A 22,086-nucleotide genomic window follows, 5' to 3' on the forward strand; every position below is an offset into this window, starting at 1 on the left:
AAAAGGGCGGTAGACCTTAGACTTAAACCTTATTTGCTTTCACCCATTTAATTTGTCGCCCACTTTACCTGTACTTTCAAGACACAACAAAGGGGAAAGGGATACAGGTTGCTAGATTGCACCTGTATGAGAAGACCGACACCAGATTGGCCCCTAAATAGGTGCCCCTTTCGGTATTTCTTTATTCTTTAAAAGAGGGAATAAACGCTGTGGTTCCCTACAAGCTGCCCCGCACAACCTTGGCTGAATTTCAACTGTTCTGGTCCGATTTCGGCAACATAACTGTACTAGGACCCTTCACAGTCAGTATTTCCACGCATTGGATGACTTTCCCGACGCATACGGACACTTTGCAAAACCTGGCGAGAATCTGCAGCACGCTGAATTCTCTGTTTTCTGCCCCGAAAATGCGCTAGATCACTTGTACAGCGGTCCCCTCGCGTCCCCGAACCTCTTGGGGGTATTAGGGTCCGTTTAGGGCCAAAACCCTAAACCTGCAAAAATACACAGCAGGCTGTAATTCACTGTTTCGGGCTCCGTTTTGCGTGCCGGTCGCATCTGTAGCAAGTTCTCGAGCTCCCGCACCTGTAGGGCTACTTGCCCTTTGAATCGGACGAGATTTTGCACGTGAAACCTCTCCGAATCACCTGTACCTGCGGGGGATTAGCCGCTAGCTAATCCAACACCTGTGCAAGAGGCTCTTGCCTCGGCAATCGCGCACGAACCCACACCATTGTACATTGGTCAATTGAAAAGCCCACTAGAGGGGCATAACATACTGCCATAGGGGAGAGAGAGAGCAGTGCGTAGCGTGCAGGGCATCACTCCTGGCACCGCACTATACATAAGAGGGAAAGGAAGCACTCCATAGCTCTCAACCTGTGACAGACTGAAAATGAGCCTCCCTTCTCCTAAAATCAGCACCACTTCTTCCTGCACGAGGAAAGTGCACAGAAATATGCCACTTGGCACATTTACAGGCTACTTCCTGTTTCGGGGTTGCCACTTAAAAATCTCCTGACCGGTTGCCTAGTTGACCTCACGGCAGAGTAATAAAATGTTCCCCTTGTCATTCCGGAGGTAATGACGCGAACACTTTTGTCCCAAAATAGCAGTTTCCTAAATTTTAGGAGATGCGGCCATTGTATCTTTCTAGGTCATCTGACCCTCTTTGTACAGTGCAGCCACACCAAGAATTGAAATGTAGCCTCTGTAGCAAAGGATTCCACTTTGGCTAGTCAATGACCCCACTTTGGCTAACCATAGTCCTTGTCCAACCTTAGGGCTCTCTTGTCCTCGGGCCTGGACTCCCTCTGAACAGTTCCACACTAGCTATGCAATGCAGGGCAGTTAGATTTCCAGAGGGGTGTTTCCAAAAAGTGAAAACGAATAAATAATAAGAAAGAAATCAACAAAAAGGATAGATAGTAGTCACACGCTGGTGACATACCCCCCCCTTGAAATCTCAAACGTCCTCGTTTGCATCTATGTCGTACATGCTCACAGTCAACAGTGGTGTATTCAACACATGTACGACACATACATGCTCATTGTCAACCCTGATGTATTCAACACCTCGTCGACACATGTATTGCCTGCGTGTGAACCCTGTCCCAATGACATAGTGGTAGCTTCGCACTCTACCATTGCTTTGAGTCATTAACTTTCCAATTACAAAATGGTAGCTACGCATTTTGCCACTATCTTTTAGTACACGTTGGATCCAGTAACACTTTCGAGCATACCGAAACCGACAGTTTAAGAATGCAGTTACATATGTACCCTTTAATAGAAGCAATTACTGTATCCTTGACAAACCGACAAGAAATACTCACTTCTATAGCACTAACTACACTTTTGGACATTCCGTAAGAGCAATTGCCAAACTGACAACCTGTACAGCTCTAACATTCATGTAAGATGTACTTGATTTGAGCTCACTTTAAATACCATGTACATCATTTCTTTCAGAAGCCATTGTCACACTGACAATCCATGTAGCTTTGAAACTCAAGGGGTCAAGGTAGGTTGCAAATCGAAGGCTTCAAGGTAAAGTGATACACAATTGGTGACTCTGCAAGTTCACCTTCTTCCATCCACTTAGCATCCATTGGTGGATAGTTTCTGAACTTCACCAAGTAACGCCTAGCAACCTTTCCTTTCACTTTTCTTTCTTTATGTGCCAAAATCTGTTTCAGGACCAAGATCTCGTCAAGTTCCTCGACTTCTGGCTGATCTTCAGCTGACATATCCTCTGGCACATCACCCACATAGGGTCTGAGAAGACTCACATGAAACGCATTGTGAGTCTTCCAACTCTCAGGCAATTTCAGCCTATATGCAACATCATTGATTATGTCGGATACTTGAAAAGACCCATAGTAACGCATGCTGAGCTTTGGAAACAGTCTTTCCTTGCTCTTCATCTTCTCTAACCTTGCCTTTTCAAAGCGTAGAAGCACCCAATCACCAAGTGAAAATACCATTTTACGACGGTGATGAGCAACTGCTTTCTTTTGCTTTGCCTGACTCTTTTCTAAGGCCACTTTGACCTTCTTGTACATTTCATCCATGTCCTGAACATACTTGTCTGCTTCAAATATCTTGTCCTTTGTATGCAGTATGGGAGGAACTTTCTTGCCACCTTCAACTATCTCAAAAGGTGCCTTGCCAGTTGATGAATGCACTGTATTATTGTATGCATACACCACCAATGGCAAATACTGCTCCCACTTTCCTTTATGCTATGACACGTAGCACTTCAGCAAATCTAGGACAGTAGAATTTGCCTCTTCTGACTGCCCATCTATTTGAGGATGAAACGACGAAGAGAATTTGAGCGTTGTGCCCATATTCTCAAACAAGCCTCTCCAGAACAAACTTGTCATGTGTGGATCACGGTTGCTAACAATCGACTGTGGCATGCCATGATACTTGAAAATATTGCTCATAAACAAGTGTGCCATCTGATCTGGCTTTATCTTCTTCCTGACATGAATAAAATGAGCCTGCTTGCTGAATCTGCAAATGATGGTCCAAATACCATGGTTTCCTGTCTGCGTTCTCGGAAGATCAAAGATAAAATCCATAGCAATACTTTCCCATGGTTTATCTGGAATAGGTAGTGGTTGCAATAACCCTGGTGCCTTTTGTCTATTAAACTTGACCTTCTGGCATATTAGGCATTCTCGCACAAAGGCATCCACATCTCTTCTCAATGTAGGCCAGTAGAAGAATGTCTCAACTGCTTTAACCGTAGCATCGATACCACGATGCCCTGCATACGGTGGGACATGACTTTCTTCCATAACTTTGCGTCGCAATGGCTTTGTGACACACAATCTGCCATGCATCATCATGAACCCATCTTTGAGAAGATAGTGTTCATGACGTTGTCGATCCATTAGCTGCTCGAAGACCCTTGCAAAATCTTCATCATTTGCAACTTGTTCCCTCATATCATCAAGTTCATGATGATAAGGAATTGACACAGCTGAAATTTGTGGCTTCCTTGACAAGGCATCAGCCACAACGTTCTTCTTGCCTTCCACATGCACAATCTAAAAATGGAACATGGACAAGATATTTGCCCATCGCATATGCTTCTGAGATAACTTTGCCTGTGTCAAGAAGTATCGCAAGGTCTGATGATCGGTTTGGACAATGAAATCTGCACCTAGCAGGTAGTGTTTCCAACTTAAGAGCGCATGAATCACGGCCTACAGTTCTTTTTCATAGACTTGCATAGTGTTTTCTGGCCCTTGCAAGATTCTACTCTCATAGGCTACTACCCTGCCATCTTGCATTAGCACTACACCAATGCTACTACCGTAGGCGTCGCACTGGACCACAAATGACTTCCTAAGATCTGGCAACACAATGACTGGATTTGAAGTCATCTTTTCCTTTTAAGAGATTAAAAGCTGAAATCTCTTTTTGTGTCCATCTAAAGGTGACTGCCTTCTTTTGAAGAGCATGTAAAGGTGAAGCAATCTCAACGAAATTTCGGATAAACCTTCTGTAATAGGAGCATAGTCCCAAGAAGCTTCGGACATCGTGCACCGTCTTCAAATCTGGCCATGACTTGATCGCTTCAACTTTTGCAGGATCCATTCTGACACCATCGTTTGAGACAATGTGTCCCAGAAAGTGAATCTCTTCCAGAAAAAATTCACTTTCCTTTGCATTGATGAGCAACCTATGGCTGCGTAGCTCTTTGAACACAATGGCCAAGTGATGCCTATGCTCCTCTTCATTCTTTGAGTAGACTATCATGTCATCAAAGAATGTACCAACAAACTGCTGGTGTGGACGGAAAATTCTTTCCATCATCCTATTGAACGTAGCAGGAGCATTTGTGAGACCAAAGGGCATCACTAAAAATTCGTAAAGGCCAAACGTTGTTCTAAAAGCAGTCTTGTGCACATCCTTTGATCTAATGCAGATCTGATGGTACCCACTCTTTAGATCTATCCTGCTAAACATAGTTTCTCCTTCTAATTTGTCCAGAATATCATCAATTCTAGGTATAGGGAACCTATTCTTGATGGTATTCTTGTTCAGTGCACGGTAGTCGATGCACATACGCCATGAGCCATCCTTTTTCTGCACCAACAACACTAAAGAACAGAATGGAGATAAACTGGGCTGAATCAGCCCCTTTTCTAAAAGCTCATGTACTTGGGTCATTATCTCTTTCTCCTGAGCCGCACTGACCCTGGACGGAGGCTTATTTGGTGGGCTACTGCCTGACACCAAATCTATCGCATGGTCCTCGGGTCTCTCTGGCGGTAATTGAGACGGCAATGAATCGGAAAAACAGTCACTATACTGTTGTAAAAACATTCACCTTTCTTTATCTAACACAAATAAATTTGATTCATCACAATCTGACACTTCACGTGCAAAAACCAAGTACGCAGAAAGATGCTTTTTCATTACAGAAGTAATAGCAGAAGCTGATACAGTGAGAATAGACTCCCCTTTAAGCTTTACATCCAGAATGTGATTCTTTCCCTTGCTCTGTACAGTGATCTTTTTGTTGTAGGCATCCATGATTCCCTGTACACGAAACAACCAAGGAATACCTAGCAACACATCACATCCGTCCAGTGGCATGATGTAAAATTCTTTAGCATCTACATATGACTGGATATGTAGGCGCAACTTTCCGATGATGGGTGTCACAGCCTCTGTATGGCCAGGACATGCCAAACCTGCCTCTGCTGTATAACCCATCTCTTTAGGTCTGATTCCCAACTTTGAAGCCAATTCTGGGGAAATGAAGTTGGCTTTGGCACTTGGATCAAAGAAGATAAGGACTGTTTGATCCCCGACCTTTCCCCATGCTGTGCAAAGCTCACTTGCATCTGAATTTGGCTTGTCGCCCACCATATCTCCAGCCATGGGCCTCTTTCCTTTCCTGTCCTCCTTGTCTTCAGAATCAGCTGGCCTTTTCTTTTGAGGACAATTCTGAGCAATGTGGCCAGGCTGCTCACAGATAAAGCATTTGTTTTCTGACCTTAGGATCTTCTTTTGCTCTTCCGACTTGCAAGGAAAATATCTTTTCCATTTCTTTGCTGGTCCCTTTTCTGATTCAGCCGTAGCTTTGCCTTTCCCTGCATTGGCTGGCTCGTGAGTCCCTTTAGGAACCTCATTGGGAATGTACTTCTTCGCTGAATTTTTCTTGGCTGATCCTTCCTTGACGCCAATATTAAATTCACAATCTTCTCCCTTGAGCAAACCATTGCCAGTGTTTGCTACCTCGATGAGCTGCGTCAAAGTAGGTCTTCGTGCAGTACTTTCTCAATCCTTTGGGTAGGCCACAACAATATTTTTCAATTTGTTCTGTCAATGGCACAAACCTATAGGAAGTTACTGGAAGTAGAGCTTTCCAAAACTTCCGATTGTAGTCATCCAGATTCTTGCAAGTGGCAACATTAAGCTGGTGCCATTCTGTCATGACATCTGCTTCAAAGTCATCAGGTAACCATGCTGCTGCAAAAATCTGCTTGAAGTAAATCCATGTGGACGGAGCTTGCCCTTGAAGCAATAAAGTTGTCCACCATTGTCCCGCATTCCCTATCAAGAAAGTGGCTGCCTTGTGGACCTTTGAAGCCTCTGTAAAGTTTCCCCCTGCATAGGCCTTCTTCCTGTCATCAAACCCTGTAAAGGTCACGAATGCCACACCTTTGCCACCTTCTTTGTACGGAGTTGGCTTCTCCAGCGGTGTTAAGTTGTCATATGGAAGTGACTGAAACATGGGAACACTGTTAGGGTTCATCTGTGTTCCTTGACCCTATTAAGTTGACTTGGAAATGCCATATTTGGCTGTTGATTTGTAATTCCAGCCATACCAAAATTTGCCTATGGCATCCCAAATTGGCCCTGAGCGCTTTGAAACCCTGATAGCATGCCCGTGACACCATACATGGGGTTAGGCATCATTGTTTGAGCACCCCCGAACATTGTTCCTGGCGTGTAAAACTGATTTCCAGGTGCATGACCAACCATGCTGTGGAATACCGATCCACCTCCAAAATAGCCAGGGCGTACTGAAGGTGGTGGGAAGACTTGTTGCATAGCCTGTAGGTTGCTTCCCTGCCCATTAGAACCAGCTATAGGCTGCTGAAAGGTGGTTGGTTGACCTGGTACAGCTTGAGAGACTGGCATTTCAGCCACCTGTTCTTGCACCTTAGGCATAGGTTGTGGAGACTGCATGTTCTCCGTCAAGTGTACAGGTGTTTCCATTGACTCTGTAGTATGAATCACCTGTGCTTGAGCCTTAACAGGCTTTTAAATATAATCCAGTGACCCAACTTGCTGAGACGGAAGAGGAGGTTGCAGAAAGGCTAAAAACCTCGGGTTCTGCATTACTTGTGTGAACATAGCCACAACAGTAGCCAACTAGGTCCTGAATATATCATCATCTGTCTGTGGTGGTCTTGAAGACTCACCCACTTCATGTGTCTGTTGACCCTGCGAAGAGGAAACCTCTTCAGTCACATCATCTGGTTTGTCAGCCATAATTGCAATTTCCTGTGTCTGGTCTATGATCTCCTGTGTCTTCAAGCCCAAACTGACCAAGGCTCACTTCTATGGGAAAAAGTGATATAATCCCGGCGATGGAACCATGAAACTGGCCTGTTTAATACAAAAAGGGCGGTAGACATTAGACTTAAACCTTATTTGCTTTCACCCATTTACTTTGTCGCCCACTTTACTTGTACTTTCAAGACACAACAAAGGGGAAAGGGATACAGGCTGCTAGATTGCACCTGTATGAGAAGACCGACACCAGATTGGCCCCTAAATAGGCGCCCCTTTCGGTATTTCTTTATTCTTTAAAAGAGGGAATAAACGCTGTGGTTCCCTACAAGCTGCCCCACACAACCTTGGCTGAATTTCAACTGTTCTGGCCCGATTTCGGCAGCATAACTGTACTAGGACCCTTCACAGTCAGTATTCCCACGCATTGGATGACTTTCCGACGCATACGGACACTTGCAAAACCTGGCGAGAATCTGCAGCACGCTGAATTCTCTGTTTTCTGCCCCGAAAATGCGCCAGATCACCTGTCCAGCTGTCCCCTCGCGTCCCCGAACCTCCTGGGGGTATTAGGGTCCGTTTAGGGCCAAAACCCCAAAAATACACAGCAGGCTGTAATTCACTGTTTCGGGCTCCGTTTTGCATGCCGGTCGCATCCGTAGCAAGTCCTCGAGCTCCTGCACCTGTAGGGCTACTTGCCTTTTGAATCGGACGAGATTTCGCACGTGAAACCTCTCCGAATCACCCGTACTTGCGGGGGATTAGCCGCTAGCTAATCCAGTACCTGTGCAAGAGGCTCTTGCCTCGGCAATCGTGCATGAGCCCACACAACTGTACATTGGTCAATTGAAAAGCCCACTAGAGGGGCATAACATACTGCCATAGGGGAGAGAGAGAGAGCAATGCGTAGCGTGCAGGGCATCACTCCTGGCACCGCAGTGTACATAAGAGGGAAAGGAAGCACTCCATAGCTCTCAACCTGTGACTCGAACACATTTTCAGGTCCCAAAATAGCAATTCCCTAAATTTTAGGAGATGCTGCCATTGTGTCTTTCTAGGTCATTTGACCCTCTTTGTACACTGCAGCCACACCAAGAACTGAAATGTAGCCTCTGTAGCAAAGGATTCCACTTTGGCTAGTCAATGACTCCACTTTGGCTAACCATAGTCCTTGTCCAACCTTAGTGCTCTCTTGCCCTCGGGCCTGGACTCCCCCTGAACAGTTCCACACTAGCTATGCAATTTAGGGCAGTTAGATTTCCAGAGGGGTGTTTCCAAAAAGTGAAAATGAATAAATAATAAGAAAGAAATCAACAAAAAGGATAGATAGTAGTCACACACTGGTGATAGAGTCCCTTTCCTTATTCGTGTACACTGTATCCCTTGGGAGGAGGCTTCTATTGTGGACCCGACACCCACCTCACCGTCGATGCGAGTCAGAGGTATGGCAGGATCTGGGCATCCTCCTGCTTTCGAGCGATAGTGTTGGTCATGCATATGGACCCTTAGGATCAGCCGCAAGATATTTTAGTTCATGTGGATGATAGTGCACACAAGATTGCTTGTTGGCACTTGGGCTGCAATCAATAGTCATGATCCGACTTGTCAGGGATGGAGTTTAGAGCCCAAGTGCTAGAGACAGTATTTTTGGGTTTTTCCATTTGTGCAACCAATGTGGATGGTAGTTTGTTGTTTGTTGATAAGATTGCGCATACATGATGGGTTCGTGACGTGGGGGGCAGTTGCATGACTTTTGCAATCGCTGGGAGGGCACACCATTTTTCAAGGCTTGCCGTAGATCCAGTCTTCATGCTTGCTTACTTAGGGTATAGACCGGGCACTTTACAGATGATCCCACGTACAGGTCATCGGTTGGACTTCTACTTGTAGGACACAATCTTCACTACGATATGCAACATCACTCTTTGGACCATGTGGAAGGATCGTTCACATTCTTGGCTCACAGTCTTCCCCTACATCCACAATTTTGACAGCCCCATTCGGATTGAGCTATGGCATAAGCTTCGTGGCTAGTGGGATACTAGTATGCTCCTATAGGGCAACAGAGTAGCGTAGATGCGCCTTTCTCCACTCATGGGCGAGATGATATCTTCAATACTTTTTAGTCGGGACCATGCGCCTCACCAATGGTTCATTTTACCAGTGATAGGCCATTGGGCATGTCCAGAGGTCTCTTTTGTACAGAGAAAACCTTCTCCTCCCAAAAAAAAAGTAAAAAAGAAAAGAGAGAGACAGAGAGAGAGGTCGACAAGTGGTGGAGTTTTGCTTTAAATTGCATTGGCCCTAACACTTTGGTATTTCTTTCTTTCTTGATGATCACAAACACAACTACCGGGAGGTGTGCTCTACGACTGCTACCAAGCTGATCTGCGAGAGTCTCCCCTGGGCACACTTAAATAGGTTACATAGGCCCCTAAACTGGGCGCCCAAAAACTGTTTTTTTCACTGTTAAGAACAAGGCTTCGAAAAGCTCACGCAAAACCCCCGTGCAAATCAGCTGTAGCGGTAGCCCACAAATTGTGGCGTGATTTACGCTAGGCAATCCCATGCCACACTTGTGTAAGTTTTTGGTTCAGCTGGGTTTTGTCCAGCCTCTTCACTTCAGTGGTCCAGTTAATGGACCTAGTCCACTTACGGACATGCCATCACACTTGTGAAAAGCCTCCTGAAGCGTGTTGCATGGTTTCCAAGTATGCCTCAACCTTCTTGCTCTTATACCATGAAGGAACGATAAAAGACCACACAAGAGAGGAGATGAACAGGAAGAGAGGGAGAGAATGAGAGAGAATGACCCAAGAGCAATAAGTCAAGATTGCTCACACAAGATGAATGAGAATGAGGGCCAAGAGTCACTTATATAATAATGCCAGTGACTTAGAATTGTGGAACGTGGGTAGCCTAAGTTTAGGGCTCCCATATCATCAAAATATGCCCACATCAGAGAAAATATATGTTAAAAAACTTAAAGATTTATCAGATTAAACCAATATTCAAAACTAATAAATAGGTAGCATGGGCTAAAATGCATATGCAGGGCCAATTGGCCATACAACCATGAGATGTAACCTAGACGCCACCATCCGGAGATGACATATCTCCAAAACACCACGCATGCACTTCGGTCTTTCTCATAGGCCTTATTCGGCCCAGCCACTAGAAGTTCAGAATTTCAGGATTTAAATAATTTTCAGCATTGATAGAAAATTGCAGGAAATTGCAAAAATTGCAGAAAATCCAAAATGTATGATTGATATGGGGAACACACATGTATGCATCATGCGGGACAGGGATGTATGTGTGATGTGGACATAGTGGGTTGACTTGGCAGAAGTGCAGATTGTATTTTTGATTTTTGATGGACGTAATGACTGCTTCGCCGGTATGTAAGCCCCATCCGAAGGAAACTTTTGTGCTTACAAACAAGCGGATTACACAAATGGAGGGGGAGATGAAAGACTGGAAAGCAGATATGGAGGGATGGTGGAAAGACAAGGCCAACCTTCTTCAAATGTTTCTCAACGAAGGCGCGCAGTGGAAGAAAGAGAAAGAGGACCTGCACGCAGAGCTACAAGCACTTAAGGCGGACTCCAAAGCACTTAAAGAAGAGGTCTCAGCTCTCAAGCGAGAACTTGCCGATAGAACGAGCGGTGGACTAGAGGAGGGGGAATTCCAGCCTTCGGTAGTAGAGGAAATCAAGGTCATCAAAGAGCAGGTACGGATGATCAAAGAGGAGGAGAAACAAAAGATGGTAAAGACGTCTTCGTGGATGGATGTGATCACTAAGACGCAAAAGAGGGCGGATGAGGCCGAGAAGTGGATAGAAGTCGCTAAGAAAGACAAAGGGAAAGAAACCACATCTGTCCCCACCCCTACAATCATCAACATGACTCTAGAAGAAGAACAACGAAGGAAAACTAGAGCTTTGCATATAAGAGTAACCGGTCTTAAAGACCGAGACGCATGATGGGTAGTGAGGCTACTCATACAAAGGCATGGAGGGTGGGTAAGAAGACACAAGGCAATGGGGAGACTTCAAAAGGGAGAGCTCTAATCATCCGTTTCCCATCCATGGAGGCAAAGAAGGACTTCTTGAAGAAGCGTCCTACACTAAAGAAAACGGGCATATTTCTTGGAGATGACCTCATTCTCACACAGCTTGCGCATATGAGAGAGGTAATGCCAGAGATTCAAGCGGCAAGGGAGAAGGGAAAGACGGCCTTCTACAAAGATGGCCGGGTTGTGATTGTAGAGCGGCGCTTCACATGACGGTGCGAGACCTGTGGGACCACCCTCAAAGTTGCCACGTGGAATTGTAATGGATCTATGCGACTTGATGTGGGCGCCTTTGAGGATAGTTTCAGGGGAAGAGACATCGTCTTCTACTCTGAGACACATCAGGCCCATGGGCAGTCTATGCCTCACATCAGTGGATAAAGATGGGAGATTGCCTATAGACAGGAGACACGATCAGAGCGCAGAGGGCGGGGATCAGGAGGAGTGGCAGTGTTATTCAGGGAGGAGTTGCAGCCATTGATACATATAGCCCGCAGAGATGAGCAAGCTAGGTACATGTGGGTGAGACTGAGAGGAGAGACAGACAAATATCTTTACATTGCTATTTGCTACTTTCCCCCGAGCACGTCAGTGTATGCACCACCCAAAGGACAGTCCCCTTTCTCTATTTTGGATGATGACATATGGGAGTTCTCTAGAGATGGTGACATCATCATTCTAGGGGATTTCAATGCTAGGACTGCCCATCATCAGACAGTATTTTATGATACTTCAGAGGAGATGCTGAGAGAGCTGGATGCTGCACAGACAGGCCTATCCAGACTATCACAAGATGGAGAGCACACTGAGTATGGACGACACTTGATAGACATGGGGACTGCACATGGATTGGCCATCTTGAATGGCCTACAGAGATTTCCCGCCTCAGGGGGTTTTACATGCTTTCCACACAGACATAGAGCCAGCACAGCGGACTATGTCATGGCACAGCCGAGCCTCATCTCTAGTATCCAGGATCTCACGATTGGACCGAGACCTGTTGGTGTGGCAGTGGATCATGCTCTTGTGTCAATGACCATCTCTTTTCAGTTCAGTGTAGCACACAGGCTATGGACAGCAGCCCCTACTCGCTACACCTACACGCGGGAGACAGACTCTGTATACATAGATGGGATCTACAGACGCCTATGCACAGAGGAGCCAGGGCGACCTCTGGAGGAGCTTACTACTATATTGACACAGACACTACATGATGCAGCGGCAGAGGCATACCCACATACCCAGCCTGAGCAGAGACGCTGTTCGGGGAGCATGCCCCAGAACAATTGGTATGATGAGGAATGCCGGGCCACTAGAGCTAGACTTCAGAGGGAGGTGCTTTGGGGGGACATCACTCATAGACAGTCACAGATTGACTACCGACGCCTAGTGCAACGGAAGAAGAGGGCATTTTTGGCTCGGCTAGAGCAGGATTTATATCAGCTGTTCTTGAGTCAGGACTCACATGAGGCATGGCGGCTCTTTCAGGAGCACTCTCCCCCCCCCCCGCCATCACTTCTACAGAGGACTGGGGCCAGTACGCATCATCTCTGTACACAGTTCCTGAGCAGCCCCCCCTTCCGGACCCTCCCGATCCATGCCCACACACATGTGCTTTTTTCACTGCGGAGATGGTGAGGAAGGCCATTGATAGGATGAGGACTGGGAGAGCTTACGATCATGATGGTTTAGTGGCTGAGCATTTCACACATGCCAGAGATCTACTAGCAGAGCTTCTAGCAGTGATGTTTAACCGTGCCATGTGTGAGGGCTTGCATGATACTTGGAGCCTATCTACTATTGTACCTATCTTCAAGTCGGGAGACCCTATGGAGCCTGGGAATTATCGCACTATCATGATTGGACACACATTGGCACGGTTGTACGCATCTATTCTTGAGTAGCAGCTGAGTAGATGGGCAGAGAGGGAGGGGATACGCGCAGCCAGGCAGACAGGGTTCAGGAGGGGTTTTTCTACTCTTTACCATATCTTGACACTCAGAGCCATCATTGAGGAGGGTAGATCACGTGGGAGACGGATCTATTGTAGCTTTGTGGATTTCGGCAAAGCATTTGACACAGTGCCTAGAGCTAGATTGATGCGCATATTACAGCAGATGGGAGTACCCACAGAGCTCATTTGGGGGGTCATGGCATTATACAGGTCAGTAGTGGGGCAGGTACGCACCTCAGAGGGTCTATCCACACCGATTCACTCCACTATTGGGGTGAAGCAGGGCTGCCCGCTCTCTCCTACTCTATTTGGTATGTATGTGGATGAGGTTTCTGACTACATTGAGAGAGATGGTGATAGAGGTGCACAGCTGGCAGGGACATGGATTCCATTATTGTTATATGCTGATGATATTGTGTTGATCTCCGACTCTCCGGAGGGGATGCAACGCCACTTGGATGCTTTGAATAGGTTTGCTCAGGAAAGTTGTTTGTCCGTCAACCTTGGTAAAACCAAGGTCATGGTATTTAATACCACCCCACAGTGGATCAGGAGGTTAGCACCAGCATTCACATACGGCCAGGAGACTGTGGAGTATACACTTACCTCGGAGTGGTTTTTAGTGGGCCAGCATTTTCATTGAGGAGGGTAGCAGAGACTAGACTGACCAGAGCCCATGCAGCATTGGGTAGATTGGAAAGGATGTGTGCACAGGTTCAGTTTCAGGAGCCTAGGACGAAGCTCTGGCTGTTTGACACTCTAGTGGCTTCTGCATTACTTTATGGAGCTGAGATTTGAGGACCTTCATTAGATCATCACGGGAGGACAGGCCGCAATGATGGATGGGGGGACATGGAGAAGCCTCTTGTCTCTATGATCTCGTGGCTCATTAGAGCCAAGGCCTCAATACCACGTGCTATTGTTCGAGCAGAGCTAGCTGCCCCCCCACTAGTGGTTGAGGCGCTCACCAGATCGGTCTCCTTCATACACCGCATGTGGGAACTTCCCAGAGACAGATATGCCCGCCTTGCACTTGAGTCCTCTCAACAGTTAGCCATGCAGGGAGATACAGCATGCTGGTATGGGGAGATGACATCATGGTTTCAGGCGCATGGGTTCAGCATAGACAGATTGCCTCCCTTCCAGTACTCACTGGATGGATGCTCTCTGACTCTTACACAGTCCGAGATCTCCAAGCTCATCCGCGAGGACTTGACTCAGCTAGACACCAGGAGGACATGGATACAACCAGCACAGGAGCTGGGCACGAAGATGGCTTTCTACAGAGAGCATCTCCTCCAGCTTACGGTTGATGGCTTTGTGACGAGGCCGAGATACATGGACACCCACTTGTCTCATGGGATACGATTTGCTATCGGCCAGATACGTACATCTTCACACCAGCTGTGGATCGAGACTGGGAGATACAGCAGAGGACCAGCAGAGGCCAGGACATGCCCCCTGTGTGACATCGAGCCTGAGACAGAGTTGCACTACACATGCCACTGCCCCGTCTACTACGAGATACGAGGCCGCTTCCATTGCTTGTTCAGAGAGGGCTTTGGACCATTCTCAGAGTCATGCAGTACGAGGATCAGAGATGCTTGGGTTTGTTTTTGCTCGAGCTACGCAGACACAGAGAGAGCCTGATGATAGGAGAGGCTAGCCAGTCCCAGAGACAGATCACAGATTTCTTTAGAGCTGCCACTGGACACCCGGAGGAGTTACTACCACAGTAGAGCTCGTCGTCTCACACCAGAGGCACACTGATCGACCGAGTGATTGAGCTTGGAAGATCCAGACGCCCACGACCGCGGAGGACTACACAACATCGACGGAGGCTGCATCAGAGGATTCGGATCACTTTGGCTCGACATGCACGACGCCCGGTCAGACTACTGACCATGGAGGAGATTGATTAGATCCGCCAGCGACCGATGCTGGATCTCTTGTGATCTAGCTATCCCGGCTAGCTGCTGTTCACACCTAGTAGTTTAGGATTCCATAGTATTTTATTGTGACCTTTGTCATTTCATTTCATTTCATTTTTGTCATTGTTGTCATCTTGTTACTCTGACTTTGACTTTGTATCAGATCCACCACATTGTAACTTTCTGGTCTCATAGGTCACTTTGGCCTTTTGAAGACGTTAATATAACATTTCATTTCATTTCATTTTCTCTCTCTCTCTCTCTCTGTCTCTCTCTCTCTCTCTCTCTCTCTCTCTCTCGCCCCGGCGGCCCAATCCCCCATATTTTACTGCTGTGGTCTTGTCTCTACTCCCTCTCCCTTCTCGCGCAATCTCTGATCTCCTCCTTTCCTTGTGCAGGGCTGACGCTCTTTGCTGGCGTCTGCCGTCTACGTGTACCTACTATGTCCGATTAGCACTCCGCCCCATGCCATGTAAGCCATCCCGGGTCTCCTCATTGCCGGGGTTTTTCCATTTTTTGTAAACCTGAGCACCCGCCCGTCAAATGGCCTTGCAGATGGCGCTCTTGTTTTGCGCCCCAGTTCGGCAGCCTGCTCTGTGCATCCCATCACATGGATTTATCTAAAGAACTTAACAGATAGTTTGGAGGCTAAGCATGTGTAAACGTCCAGGAGAATCTCTTAGAAGGGTGAGATATCAGGGCTTTGTGTAGAAGAGTAGGTTGCATGTTCAAGAGGGGGGCATGCTGCGAGCATGTTTGCGAGAGGCAGGCTGGCTATAAGTGGCTGGTACCACATTCAAGCGCAAAAACCACTGGAAAGGAAACAGATAAAAAATTACTTCACACTTGAGACTTTGAGCCGACAAGGAAGAAGCGAAGTTCCCCTTCGAGAGTGTTGGCCCCCAAATAGACGTCCTTTCTGGTATTTCTTTATTCTATTAAACTATTCAGAGTGCATCTTCCGCTGCCACTTTACAGCTTGTGCAATATTTGAAAAAAAGTTGTGTGGATAGAAAGGCTTCCTTTTAGGTTAGGATGCAGTCCTTTAATCAAATTTGACTCGTGAATGTAATGTAAATAAAAAGAGCTTTTGTTTGAATCCAAGTGTTTATCTAGCTGTTTGAGCATGCATGCATGCTTAAAGTGTTTCTTTTGATTTTGATTTTGCAGAAACAGAGGCTTATCGGAGTGCTATTAACTTGGGTCAATGCCACAAAATTAGAGCGGCTAGTGTATGATGGAACTGGGCTTCAAGGGACTGGTGAATTATTGGTGGGTGTGCCCCAGGACCCAAAGACCGTTCGATTACTGTTTCCACCATTGCAGAATCCAGCTGTCGCAGAGTTGCCATTTGGTGGAGCAATGGCCCGAGCAATAAATGGGGAAACAGGGATTAGGAGAGAACGTGACTATAATGGGGTCAAGACTATTGCAGCCTATAGACCTGTTGGATTTATGCGCTGGGGTTTGCATGCACTCTAATACTTGTTTTTCTTACAACTGCTATACGGGAAGTATCAAGGTTAATACCTCGCAACCGTTGCTGCAGGTTTGCTGGCCAAATTGGAAGTGCGGGAAGCATATGCCCCAGTTCGCAATGTTCGACTTGTGATTATTATCACTATAGTAGTTCTTGTATCTTTAGGTGTATTGGCCTCACTAGGACTTGCAAAGGTAATTTATATGCTTAATGCATATGAAAATTTGTGTGGGTCCTTCAACCTCTTTTTTTTCTGTTCAGTGACTGTATGTAAGAATTGTTTTTGGCCTCCCGTGGGCCATGAAGAAGACTAAAACTACTAAAGGTACTATTGTTTTTTCATGTGCTTGCATGCTGAGACTTATTAAAATTGCCTGAGCAGCACATATAAAGTTGAGTTGACTACTTATCTGATGCATAATATGGTGCTAGTGCAAAGATTCTATTGGCTCTGACAGCAGCTTTACTGACCATGCAATAGGTTTACTGATCTTTAGAAAGGATTCTGCATAGTGGAGAACTGCTTTGCAAAGGTCTCATGCAAAGTGCCTTTGAGGCTTAGATAGGAGCAGCAGTCATCTTTAGATAGCATTCACTACTGAGTTGTTGAATGACGTGGGTGCCAGCATGTATCATCTGGTGTACAGGATGGAAGAGCCGTGTGAAAACTTTACTTGAGTTTGGGTAGGCTTTGATCTCTGCATTTGCTGTGCACCAATTGAGATTATCTTACACTTCAAGGATTCAAACTTTTAGTTTATAATGTATTTGATGATGGTGCTCAATAATATGTTATATATCGTCCTTGCCTATAAACTGCTTATAATTGAATGGATTGTACAGATCTTTACGTCACCCATTGTAGAATTGGGAAGAGCTGCAGCTTCTCTTGGTCAAGGAAATATGCACACAAGAGTGCGGAAAGGAACTATTCTCCTTCGCGATGAGATTGCTGATCTGAAGGACATTTTCAATAGCATGGCACAACAGATTGCTAGTCATCAGTTGATACTAGAGCACAAGGTTTTCTAGGCTCCTTTTCTCTTGCTAAAAAAGAAAATTATCGCATTGTAATCTACTTCTCTATGCAGGTGAGGGAGAGAACTTTGGATCTAGCTCGTGCAAATGACGGCCTTGCTAAGGAAGTAGAAGAAAGAAAGAGAATTGAAGGGGAACTGGAGAAAGCCAAAGATATCGCAATTGCGGCAAACAGATCGAAGTCAGAGTTTCTAGCAAACATGTCCCATGAGATTAGAACTCCTCTAAATGCAATCGTTAATTTTACAGAGCTTTGTTTAGGCACAGACATAACTCCCGAGCAGCACGAGCATCTTGACTATGTATGGTCAATTTATTGATTCTTTTCTTTGAAGATACTAATCTGTGGTGCAATCCCTTACATTAAGTGTGAAACTGTCGATCAGGTACGCTTTGCGGCACAGCATCTGCTCCGCCTCATCACTGATATACTCGACTTCAGCAAGATTGAAGCAGGGAAGCTGGAGATGGAGGAGATGCAATTTTCTTTGTTTGACCAGCTAGATCATGCTGTCACAGTGCTGGCTGCTCGTGCCTCTAAAGCTGGCCTGGAGCTTTGTTGTAGCATTGATGCTAATGTTCCTGACCTGATCGTAGGGGATCCTGGGAGGCTTCTTCAAATATTTGTTAACTTAATTGGTAAGACTTCTCTGTGGATTGCAGTTGCAATATTGAACAGATACCTGTCTGTGGCAAGTGTTGCGCCAGCCTTTATGATTTTTCAATGAGTCACACATTGCCTTGAAGGAATCATTTTGCAACTTGAGAAACATAAATCTCAAGAGTGGGAAAGAGGCTGCATCTGAGCAGTTTGGCCCCCAAGTGATTGGTGTGTTGCTTGTTGTAAATATGGATTGTTCAAACAGATTAGGCAGCTTTTGTGTGATTCCATGATGTAAAGATAACATTTTTGGGGCGCATACTTCACATATAAGTTCAGAATGACCTATCTTATACTGAGATCAAGGTCATGTACTAGAACTTAAAAGGGCTATATTGTGTGGGATAGTGAGGGTGAATGGAAGGGTAGTGCAATCGGCGTGGGATATGGCAAACTCTTAAGATAAATAGGGTGTTAGCTCCAGAAACTCTAATATTTTTCAGGAATTGTAAAGTTTATCCTACAAAAAAAAAAGGAAGGCATGCTTGTGCGCTCGCTGCTGCTGTCCGTACGCCCTCGCCATCGCTGCATTCCCAAGCTCCCCCTCGCGCTGCCCTCAGCCTGCCATCCCCCCCCCCCCCCCCCCCCCCCCCCCCCCCCCCCCCCCCCCCCCTTCGTGCTGCCTGGTGCTGGCCGCCGCCCTGAGATTGCCCGCCAGTCACGCTGCGCGGCACTGCCCGCCCCTCATCCTCACCCCCCCCCCCCCCCCCCCCCCCCCCCCCCCGGCCCTTTCCGCTCTCTAGGTTGCCTTGTTGGTGTTTCCCAGCGGGAGCAACTTGCCCTATCGCCTCACTTAGCTTTCTTCGACGACCTCGATCCACCTTTGCTCGTCTTCCACAGCAACAGACACAAATGGAGGATTTTGCTCTGCCACAGAGGGACTTGATGGAAGCCCCCTCGCCTGACCGCGGAACCCACCATCCGACTTGATCTTTCACCGGCAGAGCAAGCGAGCTTAGAGGCAGAGGTGGCATGCCTTCAGGCCACCTCTGTTATCTGTAAGATCATTGGCACCCGACCTAGTAGAGGGGAGGTGCGTGATCTCCTCCAGGCTTTCCTTTTAGCAGAGGTGGGTAAGATCATCGATGTTCAGCTTCTCGGACGCGGCTACTACCAGATAGAGTTTGAGACTTTTGAGATGGCGTCCAAGGTCATTGCAATGAGCCCCATGACCATCCAAGTAGCTAGAGCTCATTTTTGATAATGGTGTCATGGATTTGATTCGGCTACTGATGTTCTTGTCGAGGAGGCAAACCTACCCATCTCAGTCTGCTTCCCTGGCCCGAGGAGAGAGTACTTGCAGCTCCTTTCTAGGATTGGTTCAGAGATTGGGAGTGTCTTGGAGACACCTCGCACGACTGCTTCTGTCGTTGCCAAGGTAGCTGGCATACCTACAATACGCGCTCTAGTTCAAGACACCCACGCCCTCACGAAGGTCGTTTTATTGCCTCGGGTGAGTGGTGGTTGGCTCTGTCAGGGTATGGACTATTCGGGCTTCCTGGATCGATGCTTGATTTGTCTACAGATGGGCCAACTTGCGAAGACCTGTCCACGGAGGAGGCCCAGACCCGCGATAGAGACACAAACCCAGCCTCCCAAGGCTGGCCAGACACAAAGACCTAGGAAGCTCAGGCAGGTTCTTCCTCCGAGCCTGTTCCTCTGGCAGAGGAGGGATGGCAGCAGGTCCTTGCTCAACTTCGCCAAGGACCACCACGCCAGTTCGGCCCTCCTAGTGGTCGTCCTACCCCAGACCAGTAGCAGTGGGTTCCCACAGGGAACGATTCGACCCCTTACAACAGGATGAGCCCACAGATGCCCCCTCTTCCTCCCTTGACACCCACCGCCCCGTCTCCCCCGCCCCCATCTCCTCCACCTTCCCCCATTCCCCAGTACTTCACCCGTCCCCCCCAGTCCACCCACTAGCCCTCTTGCTCCACCATCCTCTTCCTGCTCTTGCCTCACTCAGGGGACAGGGCCTTCTTCGTCTGCTAGGAGGTCTCTTGGTAGTGCTTTTGCCATGAGCCGCCTGGCGCGAGGAGCAAACCTTCCCGCGGACCCCCCTTTTGGTGCAGACGTCACCTTTGGCCGTAGTCCCTAGAGGACTCGGGAGTTTCAACATCCGTTGTAGGGGGGACTTTTTTGCCTATGACTTTACACGTTTCCTCGACGATTCTTCACCAGACTTAGAGGCGGCTTGCTTCAGAGTCCATGTGTTGTTTCTAGCAGCTAGAGGGACAGAGGCCCTAGACATAGTGGTAGGCTTCTCTTTCCATCTATGTGGCAGGGACCACACTGAATGGACTTTGGACTCAATGATGGACTGGCTTCAGGCTCGGGCTCTGAAGTTCTCTCACCACACGGGGGACTTGGGGGTGATAGATTTGATAGAGACTCTGTGGCCGTTGTCCAAGTTCTCGGTGATGCCTCATTCCAGACACAGCAGGATGTAGACACATTGTGGTGCACTTTTTTGTTGACACGCAGAGTCCACCATGCTATGTATATGTATATGAGGACTCCTGGACAGAGGAGGTAGCCCGACATACAGCACGCTCTGCATGGCCTGGGATGGACTATCTCGGGGTCGCTCGGATGCGGATTACCCTCCAGCCAAGCCGGCCTTGAAGATAGCGAGGTTGGTTGCTATTGCAGCATTGGTTTTTTCTGACTCCATGAGTATCATCTTATGGAATGTGTAGGGATTAGGTGGACCCCAGTTTCAGCGTCAGCGGGGTTGCTTGTGTCGTGCTTCAGAGATGCCTTGTGGCATCATCTTTGTGAGAGCCGCATTAGACGTTGTGGTCAGATTTTGCGTGGTCGGTACGAGACATTTTGGTCAGCTACATTTGGGCTTGGAGTGGAGGCATTCAGGGAGGCTCTTCCCGTCATGTTAGTGTCTTCTCTTTTGGTCCCGTCACTCGGAGGTTTGAATCCTCGCTTCAGCCACTTTTACCCATATAGTACGTTGTTTACCTTTTAATCTTAATCCAGGCTCTCTGTTGGCGAAGAATGAACCGGAATGTGATTTGGAACACGATGGGCCTCTGCATGGCATCAGGCGATAAAGGAATAAGTTGCAGCTATAGGTGAGGAGCATTATGAGACGGCACAAGGTTTGCCCTCTCCGTAACTTATTTCTACTGGGGTATGTATGACTATTGCGGACTCATGGCAGGAGGCCACTGTGGGCAGAGGTATTATTGTGCCAGGCAGGGCCCAATGGATTACTATGCAGGTTCAAGGTTGCCTCATGGGCTTCCTGAACATCTATGCGCCCAATGTGGCAAGTGCACGAGCTGAGTTTTGGTCACATATTGTAGAGTCCTTGCGGCATGCAGAGCAGTGGTGCGTTGGGGGACACTTCAACATGTTGGAGGACCCCTCATACAGGATTGGAGGTAGCCATGCTACTGTGCACGGGCTGAGTTGGCAGCTTGGGAGCGTTTATGTATGACCTTGAGGGTTTCTGATGCTTGGCAGCATATAGGCTTTGTGGAGCCACCAGACAGCTTGTCCTTTTCTTGCTCTGACCGCAGAGTAGGAGGAGTGAATCTATCTCGAATAAATCGCTTCTACGCCAGTGACCACACAAGATCCTCTCCTCGAAGACGTACGAGAGCATACGCCTCCCAAAAGGTGAAAATGTTGTCAAGGATACTACGCTCCTTGACAAAACCTGTCTGAGTCCCATGTATAATGCTCTCGAGAAGTGGCTGGATCCTCAAACTCAGAGCCTTTGCTAGAATTTTGTAGGCTGAGTTGAGAATGGTGATGGGTCGCCACTACCGAATCTCATCCCATGAGCCTCCCTCCTTGGGAATAAGGTAGATCAACCCCTCGCTCATGCTGTTAGGCATCTCTCCAGTGTGCAAGATGTAATGATAGCCGCTACACAGATTCG

General features: G+C 47.3%; 1 protein-coding gene across 2 annotated transcripts in view; it reads left to right on the forward strand.

The window, feature by feature from the left end:
- Positions 1 to 22,086, forward strand: part of LOC147433025 (uncharacterized) — a 148,738-nt gene that overhangs the window by 13,818 nt on the left and 112,834 nt on the right. For both annotated transcript variants that reach the window (XM_086492776.1, XM_086492775.1), the window contains exons 3-7: positions 16,177 to 16,471; positions 16,556 to 16,680; positions 17,330 to 17,509; positions 17,578 to 17,826; positions 17,911 to 18,163. In XM_086492776.1, the coding sequence (XP_086348902.1) occupies positions 16,177 to 16,471; positions 16,556 to 16,680; positions 17,330 to 17,509; positions 17,578 to 17,826; positions 17,911 to 18,163 (1,102 nt within the window). The remainder of the gene's footprint in view (positions 1 to 16,176; positions 16,472 to 16,555; positions 16,681 to 17,329; positions 17,510 to 17,577; positions 17,827 to 17,910; positions 18,164 to 22,086) is intronic.

This window comes from Adiantum capillus-veneris, chromosome 20 (genome assembly GCF_014529385.1).
Source record: "Adiantum capillus-veneris isolate H3 chromosome 20, ASM1452938v2, whole genome shotgun sequence".
Taxonomy (NCBI): Eukaryota; Viridiplantae; Streptophyta; class Polypodiopsida; order Polypodiales; family Pteridaceae; genus Adiantum; species Adiantum capillus-veneris.